This window comes from Glycine max, chromosome 6, assembly GCF_000004515.6.
Source record: "Glycine max cultivar Williams 82 chromosome 6, Glycine_max_v4.0, whole genome shotgun sequence".
NCBI lineage: Eukaryota > Viridiplantae > Streptophyta > Magnoliopsida > Fabales > Fabaceae > Glycine > Glycine max.
In genome coordinates, this window is record NC_038242.2 from 38,994,216 (window position 1) to 39,015,925 (window position 21,710).

The 21,710-nt window shown below is 37.0% G+C and overlaps 1 protein-coding gene across 1 annotated transcript; it reads left to right on the forward strand.

The window, feature by feature from the left end:
- Window positions 1-332: 332 nt before the first annotated feature.
- LOC100794485 (probable bifunctional methylthioribulose-1-phosphate dehydratase/enolase-phosphatase E1) lies at window positions 333-18,805 on the forward strand. The gene is made up of 12 exons (XM_003527196.5): window positions 333-607; window positions 1,098-1,234; window positions 1,757-1,852; window positions 3,366-3,485; window positions 3,801-3,890; window positions 4,075-4,248; window positions 4,458-4,613; window positions 10,121-10,270; window positions 10,374-10,475; window positions 17,209-17,318; window positions 17,401-17,519; window positions 18,481-18,805. The coding sequence occupies exons 1-12, from the start codon at window positions 334-336 to the stop codon at window positions 18,570-18,572; spliced, it is 1,620 nt and encodes a 539-aa protein (XP_003527244.2). The 5' UTR covers window position 333; the 3' UTR covers window positions 18,573-18,805.
- The last annotated feature ends 2,905 nt before the right edge of the window (window positions 18,806-21,710 follow it).

Here is a 21,710-nt window from a genome sequence, read left to right on the forward strand (position 1 = left end):
TTTTTATTTTAATTTTCTTTTAGTTTAAAATGATATTTTTAGTCCCTATCATTTCTATTTTAATTATCTTTTAATCTTTGTTAAAAAAATATATAAAAATAATTAACTACAAATTAGTTATAAATTATTAACTATTTTTTTTTATAAATTATCTTACTATAGATTAGTTACGAATTATTTGTTAATATTTTTGTAATTAATTGTAATTGATAATATTATTCATATTTTAATAATAAAGATTAAAGGAAAATTAAAATATAAAATATCATAAAAAATTAAAAGGAAATTAAAATACAATAAAAAGGTAAGTAGTATAGGGATCTAATTTAATAAATGTTAAAATTGCTTCTCCTCTGGATCGCCCACACAACACACCCTGCAAATCTGTATGACCCCATGGCTGCTGCTACTGCTACTGCGGACAGCGTGTCCTCGCAGGCATACCTTGAAGGAAACGCAGTGAAGGAAACGAGAATTCTGATATCAGAACTCTGTCGCCACTTCTATTCTCTCGGATGGGTCTCTGGAACTGGTGGCAGCATCACCATCAAAGTCCACGATGACTCTATTTCCAAACCCCACCAACTCATACTCATGTCCCCTTCAGGTCCCTTTCCTCTTTTAATCTTCTTTTTTTCTTTCACTTCTCTGCCCTTACCATATGTTAACTCACCTTTTTCTTTTCTTGTCACTTTGGTAGTTATTGGTTAGGCCAAAACACAATTTTGGTTATTTTTTGTTTCAGCTTAGTCTCGTAAATTTAAAATGTTTCACTTTGGTCAAAAGGGTATATGTTAGTTAGACCAAGTTGATGTTTCTGTCATTTACAACACTAATTTTGTCGACTTGGTTATGCGTGACAAATTGTGAGAGATGTCATGTCAGGCAAAATTGACACCATTAGTGCAAAGAACTGAAGGAACATTTTGGTATAATAGAGACGCTTTAAGAGACCTGAATGAAACTTTTTAAACTCAGGAGACCGAGCTGAAAACAACAAATCCATATGAGGGGCCAGAGGACATGTATACTTTACATTGATCATTGCTTTATTTTGTGTCATTTTTTTCCTGAAAATAACTAAATATGTTGTGTAGGTGTTCAGAAGGAAAGAATGGAACCAGAGGACATGTATGTGTTATCTCACACTGGATCAGTCTTGTCTGCTCCATCTCCCAAACCTTACCCTCATAAACCTCCCAAGTGTTCTGATTGTGGTCCACTTTTCATGAAGGTTAGGTTAGTTGATGCTGCACTGAATGATTGGTGTAGAGTTTAATGCATTCATTCTATGTGACATGATGCAACTACCCAGTATTGCTTTCATGTACAATTTAAGTTGCAGTATGCATTCAGAAAGTTTAATTGATGTCACCACATCTTTGGAATTGGTGGGTGATGTTGAACATGTAGTAGAAAGGGGTTCTAGATTCCTGCCGTTTATAACTACATTATGCATTTTGTTGATGCATGCTTCAATGTTCCAATCTAATCTTTCTGTATCTTTTCATTCCCAGAAGAATATATTTGTACTTTTGTTATTTTGAAAGTTGAAGCGTCTGGTTGTGAATTTTTCATTGAAAAGTTGTCTTTTGTCAAATCTACAATAGGCTGACCTTGGAAGCTTATTCTTCTTGTGCAGGTTTAGTTAATATTTTATATATATATATATATATATATATATATATATATATATATATATATATATATTTTGACATGAGTTTGAAATTAATTTGCATTTCCCTTTCTATTCCAGGCATATGAAATGTGTGATGCTGGGGCAGTTATCCACAGTCATGGAATAGAATCTTGTCTTGTAACAATGCTCAATCCTTTAGCAAAGGAATTTAAAGTAAGCATTTGTGTTTCAAAGTTTTGTAAACTTGATTTGTTTTGCAACTAGAGATTCAAATTCAAAATTATGATACATAGTCATCTGTATCCTTTGATCTTTAAATTTTGTATGAAACTGATAATAGAATGTGAATACGAATCACATAAAATGGTCTCATTACTTGGATATAACAATTTGGGCCTATTTGGATAAACTCCTGAACAAGAACTTATAGGAGAAGAAAATAAGAAAAAATAAAATAAACTTCTCCATAAGTTAAAATTAGCTTATGCATAAGCTAATTTGTAGAAGATCTCTCATATTAGCTTCTCTAAAATCTTTTTTTTAACTTATACGTAGGCTAATTTTAGCTGACGGAGAAACTTATTTTCATTTTTTCTTATTTTCTTCTCTTATAAGTGCTTATGGTGAAGTTTATCCAAATAGAGCCTTTGTTGAGTGCTCAGTTCCAGGTGGGCAGCAGAAATCCTGTGAAAAAGGGGCCCTTAAATCTTAATTATAACTAGAGAACTAAGGGGAGATGAGATTGTATATGTAGTGCTAATTGCCTATTCATTTTAGTAAGGCAACACTTCAAATTCCTAAAAATATGACCCTGGACTTCACTACTTCAATGGACACTCTTGTTTGCATTTTTTTACTCTTTAAATGCACTTACTTATTTGAAATTTTAATTTTGTACATTCCTAAAGATGTGAGTACCCAAATAATCCCTTTAACTTATGAGACTTCAGAATTGGGTGATAGAACAAGCCATTTTATACCTGAGACCAAATTGTGAGTGTCGCACGTTATTTTTTTCTTGGGAGTAACCATCACACATCAGCTTATATATAGGTATCATGAATATGGAAATAAAGAAATTTTAAATGGTTCCCTCGCACCTTCTGTTGTGTAAGTATAATAACCATTATACTTGATCATGCAAGTGTTTGGACACATAGCTTTCTTGTGGGTAATAATCGTTTCTTTTTTTTTTTTTTTTCGAAGGCTCTCTACGAAATCTGGCAAAAGTAAGTGACTATTCTTCCAAACTTAGTTGAACCAAAAATGTACTAATCACATTTGCTTCACAAATTAAAATTGTTTGCTTTGTAATTTTTATTGATTTTATAATGCTGATCTCTCATAAGGAGAGAATAACATCAGAGGATCTCTATAGTCATTTGCATGAAACTGTGTCGCATGGCTTTTAATAATAGGGTCCCCTAAGGTCAAAGGAAAAAAATTAAGGTATTTCTCTTCCTTAGATGTTCCACTTATGCATAAAGTTATCCAATTGTTATGGTTTAGAAAGAGTTAATTATGTATAGAAACATAGGGGGCTTGTAGTTTTTTTAGCTGTAAGGTAAGGGGTGGGGGTAACAAGGAAAGCAGAAGAGCACTTTGAATGGCAAACATAATTTTGAATTAGCTGTAATTGTGACTCATTTTATTAAATTGTGTGTTTCAGTAATTTGTTTTTCTCTGCTTATTTTGATTTGATTCTGGTTGTCTTCACAAATTGCAGATAACTCACATGGAAATGATAAAAGGAATCAAGGGGCATGGTTATTATGATGAACTTGTGATCCCCATAATAGAGAACACAGCCTACGAATATGAGCTTACAGAATCTCTAGCTAAAGCTGTATGTTTCATTCTGAAAAATTTTCTAACTTTCTGATTTTATGAATTTATGCAATCGTTAATATTGAATAAATTTGCTTCTGTTAAAACTATATTGGTTTTTCTATCATATCCATTTTCCCAGTGGATTCAGGATTTACGAAAGACACAAATCCATTTGTTGTTTACATTTGTGTGATATTTTTCTTCATGCATATCATATAGGTTAGGAGCCCCTGAAGGTTACATAGTCCATATGGTGTTGCACTATTTTTCTCTCTTTTCTACTGTTTTTTAGTTATGTGTTACCTTGATTAATCTTTTATCCAATTTGTAGATTGAAGCCTACCCTAAAACAACAGCAGTGCTTGTACGCAATCATGGAATATATATTTGGGGAGACTCGTGGATCAGTGCTAAAACTCAGGTCTGTGTAAATTGTTTGTCCACAGGAAGGGAATGGAATCACATAAAAATTCATGTTTATTTGAACTTTCTGCTTTGAAGTTCCAGAACATAAAATACTTGGTGATGAAAATGTATAGCTTTTTATTTCTTTGGGATGTTTGTTTATACATTATCTTCTTGTAAAATGGGTGGTTTTATTTCAGGCTGAGTGTTATCATTACCTGTTTGATGCTGCTATCAAACTTCACCAATTAGGATTGGACTGGTCTACTCCTAATCATGGTCCAATAAAAAGTCTTAGAAGTCTAATGATTGCTGGGGAGTCAAATGCATCCGATAAGACAAGGAAGGCTAGTGGTGAAATTGATCCATTTCCAGTGAGATGATGTTCTCTATCTATTTAAAACTTTAGGCCTCCAAACTTGTCAGTAATATTGTTCCATTAAATTCCTCAAACAATATCCTTTATGCTCAGTTGACAAGTAATGCAAATGGCCAGTTTCTTAGACATTTGAGATATCATGGAGTTGTCTTTCCATGTAGTTTCAAATTCAATAGCTGATAACTCTCTCTCTTTGTATTGCAGCGTTGCATTGTCCTTGACATTGAAGGAACTACTACTCCCATATCATTTGTTACTGAGGTTCTCTTCCCATATGCACGTCAAAATGTTGGGAGGCATCTATCTGTGACATATGATACTCCTGATACCGAAGCTGATATTAAGTTGCTTTGCTCACAAGTAAGATTCAAATAGAGTTGTATGATTATGTAATTTATACTTATGGAATGGGAACCTGGACTGAGTTAGGCTATGAGCTGTAATACTGTTAGGAATCTTCTACACTCTCTCACCCTCACACACTCACCACAGAGTAGAGTAAAGAGAATAGCACAAGACACAGAATAGGGAAATTGAGAATGAACTTGTATTGATCACTCTATAACAGAATTTCATTACAAGAGAGGCACTCCTCTCTTACACAAGGCAAGTCCTTGTCACAATTACAAAATGAGCCAAGCTGCCCTCTCATCAAGAGTCAAGCCTTATTTATATAAACTCCTTATGCTGAACTGTCATAACTGATTTACTATAAATCAGTTATGACCCCTAACTACTTACTTTCTATTCTTTCTGCTGTAAACCAGCCACGGCTTTGGTACAGTCACAGACTGACCTCCACCCTCATCCCTAACAATACCCCCCCCCCCCCCCCCCTCTCTGAAAAAACCTTGTCCTCAAGGTTGAAAAGAGGGAATTGCTCCTGAATAAAAACTTTGTCCACCCAAGTTGCATCCTCAGCTGATTGTCCCTGCCACTTTATCAGCAATTGCTGCTATGCATCATGCCCCTGTTGCTGAACTCTAGTACCCAGCACCAATTCTGGTTGCACTTCCTCAGGCGCTACCTAGGAGATTTGTTTCAGCTGTATGAGTGCCTATTGCCAGCTTTAGTTGGGAGACGTGAAAAACTGGATGAATTTGAGCTTCAGCAGGAAGTTGCAGTTGGAAACCCACAGTTCCAATCTGCTTCACCACCAGATAAGGACCATAAAACCTTGCTGCCAATTTAGGATGTAACCTACTTGGCATAGATACTTGCGTATGGGGTCTGATCTTCAAATACACCCAGTCCCCTGCTTTGATCCTTGAAGGTATTCTATGGGCATTAGCATGCCTCATCATGTGATCCTGAGCTCTTCCCAAATGAAACTTGAGTTATTGCAAGACCTCATCTCTTTCCATCAAAATCCTGCGCGACCGCTTCCACCATTACCTCCCCTGGAATAAATCTGGCAAAAGGAAGCACCCTCCCATACACTGTTTCAAAAGGGGTGCATTTGGCTGCCCCTTGATAAGTTGTGTTGTACCAGTATTCTGCCCAAGGAATAAAATCTGCCCATGCCTTAGGCTGCTCAAAACTGAAACATCTAAGATAGGTTTCTAGGATTCTGTTCAGAAATTCTGTTTGCCCATCTGATTGAGGGTGATATGCTGTGCTCATTTTCAATACTGTGCCTTGCATATTGAATAGTTCCTGCCAAAATTTGCTGAGGAAGATAGAGTCTCTGTCACTGACTATTGATGCAGGAATACCATGCAGCCTGACAATTTCCTTAACAAACACATCAGCAACTGATCAAGCTGAATAAGGTTGCTTCTATAACAGAAAGTGGCCATGCTTGCTTAATCTGTCAACAACTACTAGAATAGAGTCAAACCCTTTTGATTTAGGCAACCCTATTATGAAATCCATGCTAATATCTTCCCATACAGCATTAGGGATGGGTAAGGGTTGCAATAGTCCAACGGGAGAGGATGTCAAATATTTTCCCTTTTGACATATGTGACAAGCAGCAATCGTCTCAGTCACATATTGCTTCATTCCTTTCGAATACAAAGACTGAACAAGTCTTCTATAGGTTCTGTACACTCCTGAGTGGCCACCAAAAGGAGTGGAATGAAATTCCTTAAGCAATGGAGGGATTCAAACTGATTGAACTGACAGAACCAACTTGCCTTTATGATACAATCTACCATTTTCCAGAGTGTATTAGCCATGTGAATTGGGGTCTTTCTGCAAGTCTTCCTTGATCTTGGAAAGAATGGGATCAGCCTCAACCTCCCTATCAATATCTGTAACACCTTGCCAGTAAGGTTTGATAACTCCCTGCGACTCCTTATTCTCTTCTCTCCTTGATAAAGCATCAGCCACCTTATTTGTGGCCTTGTAAACAATATCGAATTCATACCCCAAAAGCTTTGCCAACCAATTCTGTTGGCTTTGGGTAGTTATCCATTGATCTAGCAGATATTTTAAACTCTTGATCAGTATATATTGTAAATTTTCTGCCCACCAAATATGGCCTCCAATGTTGAATAGCCAAAACTAAAGCCATTAACTCTTTTTCATATACTGATTTCCTTAGAGAAGCCTCATATAAAGGCTTACTGAAATAAGCTATGGCTTTTTTATTTTGGGAAAGCACAGCCCCAATTCCTTCTGCACTATCCTTTCCCCACTTGAAACCCTCTTTCTTCAACAGATTATTCAGAGGTCGTGCTATCTCGCCATAGCCTTCAATAAACCTTCTATAATACTCAGCCAAACCAAGAAATCTCCTGACTGATTTCACTGTCTTAGGCATAGGCCATTTCAACACAGCATCCAATTTCTTCCCATACATGGCCACACCTGCTCCAGAAATAATATGGCCCAAGTATTCCACCTCTTTTCTACCAAAGCTGCACTTTTTTAAATTGGCAAAGAACTCATTCAGAATCAGCAGTATTAGGAGCGATCTAAGGTGTTCCAAATGTGCCTCTCAACTATTACTATACACCAATATATCATCAAAGAAAACTAATACAAATTTTGAGAAATTGTAAAGTGGAATTTATAGCAAATTGAAATGTTGCTGGGGCATTTGTCAACCCAAATGGCATCAACAAGTTCTCATATATAGTGTCCTTGGTGAGTGCAAAAAGCTGTTTGGTGAATGTCCTCATAGCACATTCTTATCTGATGGTAACCAGCTTTAAGGTCTATCTTATAAAAATATTTGGCTCCATGTAGCTCGTCCAATAACTCCTCTATTACTGGAATAGGAAACTTATTAGATATTGTGACCTTATTAAGGGCTTGATAATCAGTGCAAAATCTCCGGCTACCATCTTTCTCCTTAACCAGAATGACAGGATTAGAGTATGGACTGTTGGATCTTGTAATTCCTGATGTTAACATCTCGACAACTTGCTTTTCAATTTCATTCTTCTGCAAGTAAGGGTACCTGTAGGGTTGCACATTGACTAGATCTACTCCTGATTTGACAGGAATTCGATGATCAACCTCCCTTGTAGGTGGCAGTCCCTTCCTTTCAGCAAAGACCTGAGCTCAATCCTGCAACACCTCAGCCAGTTGTTGCTGCTCTTCTTCTGAACCTTGCCATTGATCACCCTCTGCACTCTGGTCTGGTTCCAAAACCCATAGCCAGGAAGCCTCTTCTATTTCAGGGAGTTTGAGAAATGTCTGGGCAGAAACCAAAGTTCTGGATAGTTTTGGCTCTCCCTTGATCTCCACTACTGTCCCTTGGCTCTTAAACCTCATTGATAAATTCTTTCAATTAGCCTTGACATCCCCCAATGTTTCCAATCAAGCCACTCCTAAAATTAACATCCACACCACCCAATTCGAACAAGAAAAACTCCCCTTCCACTGCATAGGCTCCCATCTGCACCTTCAACCATTTACAGCATCCTTGAGTTTGTTTCCTGTTAACATCTCTCAACCTGACTCCATAAGGTTTGGTAGGTGCAACTTGCAAGCCCAACTCCTGCACCAATTCCTTGGAAACAAAGTTATGACTCACGCCACTGTCAATCAGAATTACGACATTTCTGTCGTGAACCGTGCGTCTCAGTTTCATAGTATGAGGCTATGTAAATCCTCCTATGGAGCACATGGACAGATCCATCCATTGGCACTCCACCTCAAGTTCCTCTGCAACTATATGAGGATCCTCCTCCTCTACTTCTGTTCGCATAATTTCCCCTTCTTCATTGATCCATTCATCCTCAGCGAGAATGATCAATCTCAAATTCTTCTTTGTGCATTTATGACCAACCACAAACGGTCCTCTGCAGTGATAGCACAGTTTCTGATTTCTCCTTCTCAAATATTCCTGATACGGTAGGTTTTGTACCCCACAATTCCAGAATGCCATAGTTGTGCCTTCACACGCCTTACTTTCCAACGAACTAACAAAGTTCGACTTCGCTTGGCTTGTAACCGAAGTACTTGGATTAAGGTGACTCCCCGATTAAGGTTTTGCGCCTCTCCCAATTCGAGTTCCTGTTTTTCCACTTCTTCAAAATCTCCCGCCAATTCCATCGCTGTAAAGAGATCATTCAGTTTATGAGGTCGAATTCTGCACCAGACATCTTGTCGGAGTCAGGCGAAGAAGTATCCCATCAATTGCTCCTTTGACACTGAAGACATTTGTGCCACCAACAATTCGAACTCCTAAACCAACTCCACCACACTTCCTTGCTGTCGGATCGCGGCTAACCTCTCAAACACCATTTCGTGACCAGTTCCGCCATATCGTTTCAACAATGCCACTTAAACGTCGTCCAGTTGCGAACTTGCGCTTTCTTCTTCCAATATTGAAACCAGAAGATCACATTCCCCTCCATACTAATGAACGCCAATCGCAAACATTCACTCTTGGCAACCTGTTGCAGATCGAATAATTTTTCTGCGTGCGTGATCCAGCCAAGTGAGTCATTACCTTCGAACGAAGGCATTTCCACCTTCTTCATCCACGAATTAGGAGATTCCGCTTCCTCCTCCTCGTCGTGCACCTCTGATTCCGCCTCAGACTCCTACTCTGATTCTTCCTCTTCCTTATCACTACTTCCCGCCATTAATCCTTGATGCTCCATCATTATCTTGATCATCCTTCTTCTTCACATGAGCAAGTGTTGCTCCCTGACTCTGCAAGGATTTTTGTAATTTGCCGGTAGTGGATTTCAGTGTCGCAACAGAAGATTCCAAAGCAGTGATGCACTCATCAACGTGTGCCATGAGATCACCAATCAACAAATCAGACCAGTTGTTAGGAATCTTCTACACTCTCTCACCCTCACACACTCACCACAAAGTAGAGTAAAGAGAATAGCACAAGACACGGAATAGGGAAATAGAAAATGAACTTGTATTGATCACACTATAACAAAATTCCTTTACAAGAGAGGCACTCCTCTCTTACACAAGGCAAGTCCTTGTAACAATTACAAAATGAGCCAAGCTGCCCTCTCATCAAGGGTCAAGCCTTATTTATATAAACTCCTAATGCTGAGCTGTCATAACTGATTTACTATAAATTAGTTATGACACGCCTAACTACTTTCTATTCTTTCTTCTGTAAACCAGCCACAACTTTGGCAGTCACAAACTGACCTCCACCCTCATCCCTAACAAATACAGTACACTGGATGGTTATGCTTTATTGACACTGACCAATATGTTGGGATAGGAATGGATTCTGGTTTTCAACTGCCATATACCATTGTGTCTGCCATTATTATTGGAAACACTCACTATGATTTGTAGTTTGTCATGTTTATTTCATTCAATTTTTCTTTAAATGATCACACTCCATTTAATTTGGTATTTTTATACATGTTAGTATGTTGCTTATATTCAAAGATTTTGGACCACTTGACTTCCTTGCACCATGACCATAGGTTCAAAGTGACCTTAAACAAGGGATTGCAGGTGCTGTGCCTATTCCCTCTGATGGTGCTTGTAAAAGAGCAGTCATTGATGCATTGGTAACTAATGTCGAAGCTATGATTAAAGCAGATAGAAAGATCACTGCCTTGAAAGAATTGCAGGTAACTAAATAATTTAGCAAAACTAATGTGAAAAAAATGATGGTAAAGAAGGAGTCATTGCTGCTCTTTGTTGAATTTAAATTTGACAAATTTAGCTCTTCAGGGTCATATGTGGCGCACTGGTTATGAGAATAATGAATTGAAGGGAATAGTTTTTGATGATGTTCCAGAAGCTCTAGAAAAGTGGCATACCTTGGGCATAAAGGTTGCAATTTCTTTTTCATAGCTCCATATTTCTGTCTGTTCCAAATTGCTAATTATTTTCCTTCTCTTAACATCTCCTTTATTATATTTCTGTTTTTGTCTCTTTTAATTGCAAACATTTGACAACTAACCTCAGCTGAAGTTTAAGGGCAGTTAGGAAGATTAAATCTATTCCTAAAGAACTCCTCCTTAACAAAAGAGGGAATAGAGTTCCACCAAGTGTGTGAATCCCTAGAGGAAACACCAAAATTAGCAAGTTTGTCTGTACAAGAGTTAGCTTCCCTATAAATATGAGAGCAAAAGAAAACTATATTTTTTCCCATCTACTTTTAATCTGCCAAGGGCAACAGAGGGGCTCTTAAAAGCCTGCTCTTCTTTTTGTAAAAATATAGTTTTCTTTTGCTCTCATATTTATAGGGAAGCTAACTCTTGTGCAGACAAACTTGCTAATTTTGGTGTTTCCTCTAGGAATTCACACACTAGGTGGAACTCTATTCCCTCTTTTGCTGAGGAGTTCCTTAGGAATAGATTTAATCTTCCTAACTACAGGTTCTGCTGATTTGGTTGTTGGGTTGTGGCCTAGTTCCCCCAACTTTTGTTACCATCTTTTTCTCCAGCTTTTAATTTGATTCTGTCCGGTTGTGGGTTTGGTTGGGGGCGCCAACCTAGTTGGGGTGATCGCATGATTTTTAGTCTAGTAAAAAAGGGTAGAAGATATTTGAGGAAATTATTAAAAGAGATCCAATAGTGAATAATATCCTTGATCATTTAGCTTTTTTTTTTTTTTGGAAGGCAAAAATATATATGTATTATTATAGACAAAAACAGTACAAGGGGTACTGGATAAATGAAATACAATGCACCAGTGGTGCTGCCCTCCAAAAAACCCAAACTAACCCAACTAAAAAGGTTATCCCATACATTTCTTCCCAAAGAGACTTTAGGGTAGCAGAGGTGGGATCTTGGACAGAGAATGGGTGGGTTTGGAACATGGTTTGGAGAAGACACTTGTTTGATAACGAGGTGCAGTTAGCTTCTAAATTCATTGATCACATCCACCAAATCAATTTAAACAACAATCTCAATGACACCTGGGTTTGGAGAGCTGAATCCACTGGGATTATCTCAACTAAATCTGTCTATCAAGTTATTAAACTTGAACTTCATGACGAAGGTCAGCACCTGGGATTCAAGAATCTTTGGGAGATCAAAGCCCCTCCTAAAGCTCTATCCTTTGCTTGGAGGTTACTTTGGGATAGACTTTCCATGAAGGACAATCTGATCAAGAGGCAAATTCAGGTGGATAATGATTTATGTCCCTTCTGCCATAGTCAACCTGAAACTGCATCCCACTTATTTTTCACTTGTGGCAAAATTATGCCTATGTGGTGGGAATTCTTATCTTGGGTAAAGGAAGACAAGGTGTTTCACTGTAGGCCAATGGATAATTTTCTCCAGCACTATTCCTCAGCAGCATCAAAGGTCTCTAACACAAGAAGGATAATGTGGTGGATAGCAGCTACAGTTTCAATCTGGAGGCTCAGGAATGATATCATTTTTCTGAATCAAGCTTTTGATATTACTAGGCTGACAGATAACTCCTTGTTCCTATTATGGACCTGGCTGAGGGGGTGGGAAAGGAACTTCCAGATTCCTTATTATTGTTGGTCTTCAAATATGTCTACAGCTTTTAGTTAAAGCTTCTGTTAGTAGGATTTTCATTCGTGTAGGGTGTTATATCTCCTGATCTTTCAGGATCCTATTTGTAATATGTAGTACCTCTGGTACTTTTATTCTATAATATAAATTATCTTGGCCTTCCAAAAAAAAAAAATACAGGTTTAACCAAAGGATTCCGAGATATTGGAAGACCAATGGTTAAAACTGATGTTGTAACCTTTTTGTCTAGCTTTTAACCAAGACCAAGCTAAGAACATTGCATCTTCCATGACTTTCAGTGGCTCAAATGATTTGTCCTGGAAAATGAGGAGGTTCCTATGCTTCCATATGGTAATGGTCAGAGCAACCCACCATCCACAGCAAGAACTATGATTTTTCTCTGCTCCAAATCTATCACAAAACTGAAGAAAATGGTCCACTGGAGAAGCTGGGAGAGGTCCCATAGCCTGTATCCAACTCATGGACTCCCACCATAAACCTACTGTCTTCTTGCTATTGAAAAATAGATGCCCCACCTCCTCTTGTTCTTGGCCACATAGAGGACAGGCAATGTCCTGAATGATCACCCTTCTCCTTGTGAGATTAGCTCTAGTGGGGAGTCTATCTCTTAGAAGCTTCCAAGTGAAAACTGCAACTTTTGGAGGAATTTTCATTTTCCATAGTAATTGTGAGGTTCTCCCATCAGAGGCTGGTGTAGAGGGGGTTATCAATAATTTATATGCAGACTTAGTGGAATACACACCACTAAGGTCAGCTTTCCATATCATAACATCTTTAACATGTCTCTGAATAGGTATGGAATTAATCTCCTCCATAAAATTCACAGCTTGATCACTTTCATGATCAAACAGATTCCTCCTCCATTTGAAGTCCCACCTCCAACTATCCTGGTCGAAATTTCCCATCATTGAAATGAGATGAGCTTGCTGTTTATTGATGAGAAACAGCTGATTGTATTTCTGTTGGAGAGTATAATCCTCCCCTAGCCACTTGTCCGCACCCCACCTTCCAGCTCATGCATTGCTGAAAAATGCTTTGATCAGCCTGATGATACAGCTTTGTTAGGTCCCTCCACCAACCAGAATGCCCCCCTTGGACATGAGCAGACTGCAAAGCATCCCAACCTCCATACTTTGAATTGATTATCCTAGCCCATAGCTGTTGGTGGTCAGAAGCTAAGGCCCATATCCATTTGCCCAACAAAGCTGTATTGAATTTAGCTGTCTTTTATCCCTAGGCCCCCCTTAGACTTGGGGAGACAGACAATGTCCCATTTCACCCAAGGAATTTTCTTATTATCTTGGTCTCCTCGCCACAGAAAATTCCTTTGCAAGGTCACCAATCTGTTTATTACCTTTTGAGGAATCTTGAAGAATGATAGCAGGTATATTGGCAGAGCATTAAGAACTGAGTTAATTAGAGTGATCTTCCCTCCCATTGATATGTTTTTCTGTACCCACTTAGATAGCTTAGACTCACATTTTTTTTATTAGAGGCTCCCACACTAGACTGTTTGAAGATTTAGCCCTTATAGGAATACCCAAGTAGCTGAAAGGGGTTTCCAATTGCCTACAATTCAAGGTTTGGGTTGCTGCATTGATCCAGTTAACATCACCCCCTATAACTCCAAACTGACTCTTGGCATAATTGATCTTCAAGCCTGATACCATTTCGAAACCTCTCAGCAAAGCCTTCAAGACCACAACATTATCCCAATTAGCCTCACCCACAAAAACAGTATCATCTGCATACTGCAGAATGTTTGTGGGTTCTTTTTGCTTTCCAACCCTGTAGCTTTTGTATAGTTGTTTCCGGACTGCTTCCCTCATAAGGCCTGTAATGCCTTCTCCAACTATATTAAAAAGCAATGGGGCTAAAGGATCCCCTTGTCTCAGCCCTCTAGTTGGAATAAACTCCTTTGTAGGGCTACCATTAACAAGAATAGATATGGTTGCTGAGTGGAGGCAAGCTGAGATCCACTTTCTCCATTTGAGACAAAATCCCATTCTATGCAGCATATAATCCAAGAAAGACCATGAAACTGTCATAAGCCTTTTCAAAATCCACCTTGAAGATCATGGCTGGATTTTTACTCCTAACAGCTTCCTCAACCACCTCATTAAGTACCAAGATACCATGAAGTATATGTCTGTCTTTAATGAAAGCTGTTTGTCTTTCATCAATTAAGACAGGTATGACATTCCTCAACCTGTTTGCTAGTAGCTTAGCTATCACCTTGTACATGCATCCTATCAAAGAGATTGGTCTATAGTCATTGAAAGACTGTGGGTGGTTTACTTTAGGGATTAGAGCTAGGAAAGAAGCATTGCTGCCTCTAGGGAAGCAGCCATGGACATGGAACTCATCCACGAATCTTCTAAACTCAGGTTTCAACACTCCCCAAAAGTGTTTAATAAAATTGAAATTAAAACCGTCAGGCCCAGGGCATTTGTCTCCACTACAACTCCACATAGCTTCCTTTAATTCCTGATCTGTGAAAGGAAGAATTAAATCCTCTCTCTGCCTATGAGAAAGTGAGGGAAACTGAACTCCATCAAGGGCTGGCCTGGAGTAATTCTGTTCAGAAAATCTCTTTAGGAAGAATTTCACAGCTTCAGCCTTCACTGCTTCTGGTTGCTGTACCCACCCTCCATCTATGAGTATTCCTTGGATAGAATTATAATTTCTCCTAAAATTGATTACCTTATGGAAATAGGCTGAGTTGCTGTCACCTTCTTGAAGCCATCTTGATCTAGATTTCTGCCTTAGTAGAGATTCATAGGCAGTAGAAACTTCCCACAGCTCTTGTTGAAGGGATTTCCTAACCTTGATCTCATCCTCAGACAGAATTCTGGTAGATGCTATGTCTTCTACTTCATTTAACTTTTGTTGAATTCTGTGAATCTCCTTAGAGTTGATGTTCCCATACTCCTTACTCCACTGTTTGATTGACAATTTTAGCATTCTCAGCTTGTTCTTAAGCAGAATTCCCCCCCATCCAGGTTGTTGTTCAGCACTCCATGTCTCTCTAACCAATCTTTGATACCCTTTCTGATGAAGCCACCAATCAACTACCCGAAAAGGCTTAGGTCCCCAGTCCACTTTCTTAGTTTGCATAATGATTGGGCAGTGGTCAGAGAAATCCCTTGGGAGGGTATATTGAGAGCTATCAGGCCAGGAAAGCAGCCACTGTTCTGATACCAAAAAAACGATCAAGTCTACTCTTCACCCTTGCATTGGGTCTTATCCAGGTATAAGTACTGCCAACACATTTAATTTCCTGCAATTCCATCTCAGATATCCATGTATTGAATTCTGAGATACTCAAAGGATCAGCACATCTTTGGGATAAGCTGTATCTTTCTTCTTGGTTTCTAATGCTATTAAAGTCTCCCATGAAGCACCAAAGACCAGGAGGTTTAGATGCCCTCAGCTGCTTCAATTCATCCCAAAGGAATCTCTTCCCAGCAAGGTCACATGGGGCATATATGTTGACCACAAACATCCTTTGATTAATGTTTACACACCTCCCTTCCAACATTAAATAGTTACTGACTTTCACTTTTCTATCCACCTCAAATACAGAATTGTTCCATAAACAAAGCAATCCCCCCGAGGCTTGAACTGAGGGAACATAATCCCATGACGAAGATGAATCCCCCCATAAAGCCTAACAAATCCCTTTATTAAAGCTCTCTTTTTTGGTTTCTTGAAAACAAGCTATGTCCACCTTATTCTTTAGAATGGTCCTTCTAATGGCGGCCCATTTGATACCCCTCCCCAATCCTCTTGAATTATAAGAAAGGATGATCATAGCTGCTGGTTTTTAATGCCCATCTCAACTGCCATCTTGTTATCTCTGGTGTCCATGTCCTTCATAAGCTCCTGGACCTTCGAGGCATCACCCCCATGGGTCAATCCCAGGTCTTTAACCAGGGCATATTGCCTTTCCACTTCCTCTGCTAGACCGGATGATGTGCAATCAGATTTTAAGCCTGTATCTGAGTTCACTGTTGGACTCTTAGGATATTGGGCCTTTCCCCTACTGGCCAACACCTCCTTTCTTCTAACATAAACCTTGGTGACAGATTCATGTGGGCCCAGAATCTTAGGGCCCAAAACACCTTCAGGCTCATTGGGGTCCTGTTGATCGTTGTAGGTGTTGACTAGAGAGGCCTCCTTTACATGCTCTTCTCTTTTGCGGGATAACAAATCCTCAGAAGAAAAGTCCTCCACCTTTTCCTTTTCTGTGCATGTAGTTTTGTTTCCAAGGACTACATCAGAAAGGACTCTGTGTTGGTCTACTCCGTTTTGTTTGACCTTTTAACTGAGTTAATGGCTTGTGTGATCTATGTAAAATGTATCCAACCTCACCTGGTGAGAGAAGACTATTGTTGCATTGTTCTATTTGACAAGTCTTAGAATTTGTGCTTAGGGCCTCTAACTCACTCCTACAAAACCGGCTTAAAAACATTGGTTTGAAAGTTGAGGACTTCCCAAACTTTATAACTTAGATTTAAGCCATATATCTCTAGTCGACATAGGACTAAACTACCACCCTTGAGGATAGAATTACAGCAATTCCCAAAGATACCGTAACTAAGGTAGGCAAGGAGTGACCCCAATTAAGGAGAATCTCCAACACTTCCCCCCATGCCCAAGGCTACTAGCCCGGAGTGTGGCAAATGCAAGTGGCCTAACAATGAATTTTGGATAGGTTCTGATACCATTTTAGAATTTTGGCTTATGACCTAGCTCAATCCCATAATCCAGCTTTAAAAAACTGCCTTGTAAGCTAAGGACTAGCCAAGCTTTATAAGCTCTATCTAAGTCATATCACTATTCGATGTGGGACTAAACCACCACCTGTAAGGCTTCAATTAAGGCAGCCCCAAAGAGGCCGCAACTAAGGCGGGCTAGGAGTGACTGCAATTAAGGTGACTTTCCAACAAGAATGGAGTAAATAGATGTAACACATTTTGGATGTTTGTTATCTGATATCTGGAAGACCTTTTTTTTTGCATTCTAATTGCTATTTTGAATTTGTGTGACAGGTATACATATATTCTAGTGGCAGTAGATTGGCTCAAAGGCTAATATTTGGACATACAAACCATGGGGACCTAAGAAAATATTTATCTGGCTTTTTTGACACCACAGTAGGGTAATGTTTCACTTTATCTCAATGTTGCTTTTTGACAATGCCTGTCTGAAGTAACCTATTTCATCCAAAACTTTTTTTGCAGGAACAAAAGAGAGACACGCAGTTACGTTGAAATTTCTGAGTCTCTTGGTGTTGATAAGCCATCAGATATTTTATTTGTCACTGATGTTTATCAAGAAGCTACAGCTGCTAAGGCAGCAGGTATGTGCCTTGCAACCTGATATATTGAAAATACTAAGTACTGGTATTATAGCTGCTTTGGGAGCTATTTAATTTTTTATACAAGCTCTTCTTCCTAATCATCTTGGTGCTTTTGGAAGCCTGAAACCCAATTTGGCATTGCTTGAGTAGTTGAGTCAATATTTTTCCTAAATAACCATATATGTCAAACTAAAACCGGCACTAACCTTTGTTGTTAGTGTAATACAATGCTGAGCTATAGTCTCTGTTTTGTACAGAATCTTCACATTTCGTGAGTGTCTGGATTTCTTTTGAAAAAACATGTATTATTAAATTTCTGCATCCAATCCATATAAATGACGCAAAAACCAGTGTTATTGGCTTCGATCTGATGCAAATCCATCTAGTTTTGGGCAATCAAACAGTTTTTTTTGTTTTTACATCTGATTTTTTTTTCAATAGGCAAATAATTTTATAAAATTCCTCAATTTAAAAAGTAGGAATGCTTTTTAGTTCAAATACGAAATTGTGCTGCTTATTTTCTTAAATTCAATTGGCCAGTGAGATTGTTTGTTCTGCATATCATTAACACAGAATATCCACCATGATTGGTTATTGATTGATTACTGTTTAATTCGTGAAGTTTTGTACTGAAACCGTTTGTTCTTAATAGAACTACTGTTTTAAAAAGTATACATCTCTGTTCACATGTGAATAATTAAGAACAATAGAAAAGACAGCATCATCCATCCATGGGGAACCATGGAAAATATGAACTTGATAATTGATATCAATTCTGGCTCGGTAAATGCAATACAGCCTGTTGATGTACTTGGTACATCATTTGTACATACACTTCTCACTTTTTGTCTCATTGTTCACAGTACATTAGTGTGAAGGGTATAAGTAGAACTTCTCCAACCTGTTTTTTAATATTTTAGTTATGCTTTTTTATGCACATTAACAATTGCCCATGTTTCAGGCTTGGAGGTGATAATTTCTGTTCGACCAGGAAATGCACCTCTCCCTGAAAATCACGGCTTCAAGATGATCAGTTCCTTCTCTGAGATCTGAAAGTAGATGCTCTGAGACCTGAAAGTAGATGCAGTCATCTGAGACTATGTTAAAGGGAACATGGTAGCTACAGATATTGTAACTTCCATTTCAAATGAAATATATTGATGGAGCTAATCCAAGTTGCAGCTTTACTTGCCTTGTTTTTCAGATAATAAGAAAAAGTAAAACCTCCTTAAGTATTAATTTGAAAAAAGTTTGAGATCAGAAAATGAAGAAAAATTGTAAATTTATTTTGGAATATGTTTTGAAAACATATAAATAGAAAACCTGTGTTCTCACTTATTTTAGGCACAAGTCACCTTTGAAAACCAGAGTCAAAATTGCTAAGAGAAAAAATTCTTTAGGGGGTTGGTTTGGTAGAGTGAAAAAAAAAATAGGATGGATGGAAATAAAAAAAAAGATTAATGGAAATAAAGTGGAACTAAAGTGTTTATCCGAAGAGAAAAATAAATAAATAGGTGAGAAATAGGGTAGTGAGTTCTATCATTTTAAAAAATGTTTCTACTTTATTTTCTATCCACCAAACAATACTAAACATTTCCATTCTCTCTACCGTCGCCCTTGTATGTCCTCAAAAGCAAAAGTGAAAGTTTCCTTTGCAGAATCAAAGGAAAAAAAAGGTGATTTAGTCATTTCTAAAATTAAAAAATAAGGTAAATTATAAAATGTCATTAATGAGAAAATACTTTATCCCCACATATTTCCTTGTGCTTAAAATAAGAAAATAAAAAATAAAATAAACTTAGTTCCATTTTAAATTTTAATAATAACTAAATCATAAATAATTTTCAAATATAGATTTTAAAAAGAAATTACTCCAGATTATTTTTTTAATTAAAACCAATTTTTTAATACAGTTATCAAATAGGACTTACTTAATTTACATTTTCATTAGTATTGTTACTGGACATATTCAAGTTGATGTTACTCCAATCCAAATATTCAATTTATGTCGTCTTAATGCATGAGTTTTTGGATGAACCATCTTTGTTTTCGGTTTTAGGATCAACCAAAGAGATTCAGATTTACTGTAGCCTGAAGATAAAGATAATTGAGTAGGTCATGTGTCATAAATCTAGTATCAACCAAAGAGATTCAGATTTTTCTTTTTCGCTTAAGTTATAATAATTGATGTTTTTATTGATAGTTAACCTATGAAAGAGTCTACTTATAGGTGAAATTAAGGTGTTATGTACTAAAATATTGATGGGTGGGTAAAACCTAAAAGGAAAAGGATTGTTATTGGGTCAGAATAGATAGTATGGAAGTGTCATGCACATCGATTTTTAAAGGATGTGATAATGTTATAAGTCTTACATTAAGTGAAATAAAATGTGTAATCTGATACTTACTAAAGCTAAGGTTTTTTCAACTAATGGATTAGTTTTTTAGGATAGACTTCCACCCATGCTCAAGTCATTTTTGTATCTATACTGCTATTCTCCTTTGAAAACAATTATGTTTAATACACTCTTGGAATAAATGTAGGGGTATTTATAAGTTAGGTTGGTTCAGGTTTGGGAGAAAATGAAATTCGAACCAATTGATTTATATTGATTCAGATTTCAATTTATTTTGTCTAACATGAACCAAATCAAACTGATGTTGAACGGGTTGATTCGGTTCAAATCATTGGATATCAAATAAAAAAATTATTTTGAATAAATATATAAAATAGCAATTTTATCCCAAAATTAACATATAATATTGGCATACACCAAATTAGCCAAATCTATTGTGAGGAGGTCCAGAGGTCAAAGTTGTACTGTCAATGCCAACTGGGTGGTGGTAAAAAGGAGGCTCGATAGCATCATCGACCGCCATGACAAGGTAGAATGACAAGTGGAGGAGGATCTATAAGGGGGTGTTTGGTTTGGTTGTTTTTTATTTTTATTTTCACTGAAAACAGAAAACGGTGATGAAAATGTGTTTGGTTGGATTTCTGAAAACATTTTCAGTGAAAATGAAAACAGGAAACAACCAGAAAATGAAAACAATAAATTCTCGTTTTCAGTTGAGAACAGAAACTTCATTTCGGGTAAAATGAAATTGCGGTGACAATGAATGTAATTTTAAGCAAATCTAAAAATACAAAAAGACAAGAAATCAATATATTATAAATTTTCAGTATTTTTATTTCATGAAAACAGAAAACAAAAAGTCAAACCAAACATGTGTTCAGAATTCTAATCTTTTGAAAATGAAAACAGTTTTCCGAAAATGAAAACAGAAAATAAAAATGCAAACCAAACACACCCTAAGTTTGCGAGTGCAGCGCCCTTTTATGATTATGTGGGAAAGGAAAATAAAAGTGTCGAATAATTAAACAAAAAAAAAATGCCTTCATTGAGTTGGAGTTCAAATATGATGCGTGATTTCAAGTTACATTTAATAAGTCACGTGTTCATGTAACTTGGGAAAGACTTTAATTCTTGCAATGGGAAGCCCTTGATTGATTATTTAAAAGATTATATAGAAATTACACTTTTTTTTTTACTTAAGAAATGCTCTAGAGAACTGATTGATCAAAACACATAAATGCTTTAGAGATTAAATATATTACATTTGAATTTATTTATATGTTCATCAACTCTTTTATTTTTATAGAAGTAAATAATTATAAATAAATAAATAAATATTTTTTCTCTCTACCTTCGTATCGATTTTATATCTTTAAAACAAAAGTTAAGATTTTATTTCACCAAAAGATGTTATCTTATCATGGTGACAGATGATAAAGATTTATAAGACGTTAAAAGTTAAAAAAAAAAAAGATAATATTTAAAAAAATTACATTAAAATGTGTGTTAATCTATGGAGAGACACAAGTGTAATTTAGCCTCCAAAAAAGGCAAGGATAATTAGAGACCAAGGTCTTTTTTTTATGATAAGTACATTTATAAATTGCAAGCTTTGTCCTTATATGGTTATATGATTTGAGGTTATTGTATTTTTTTATTTATTGAAATATTTTTGCTTACTTTAAATTACTTTTATATATTATGTGTGGATTATCTAACCATATTAGATTTAAAAAAATGATATACCAACCTCTTGTTTTTTTGAGGTAATGATGCAGACTAACCTCTTCTGCTAACTCTCGTTGGTATTTGATATTTACTATTTAATATTGTA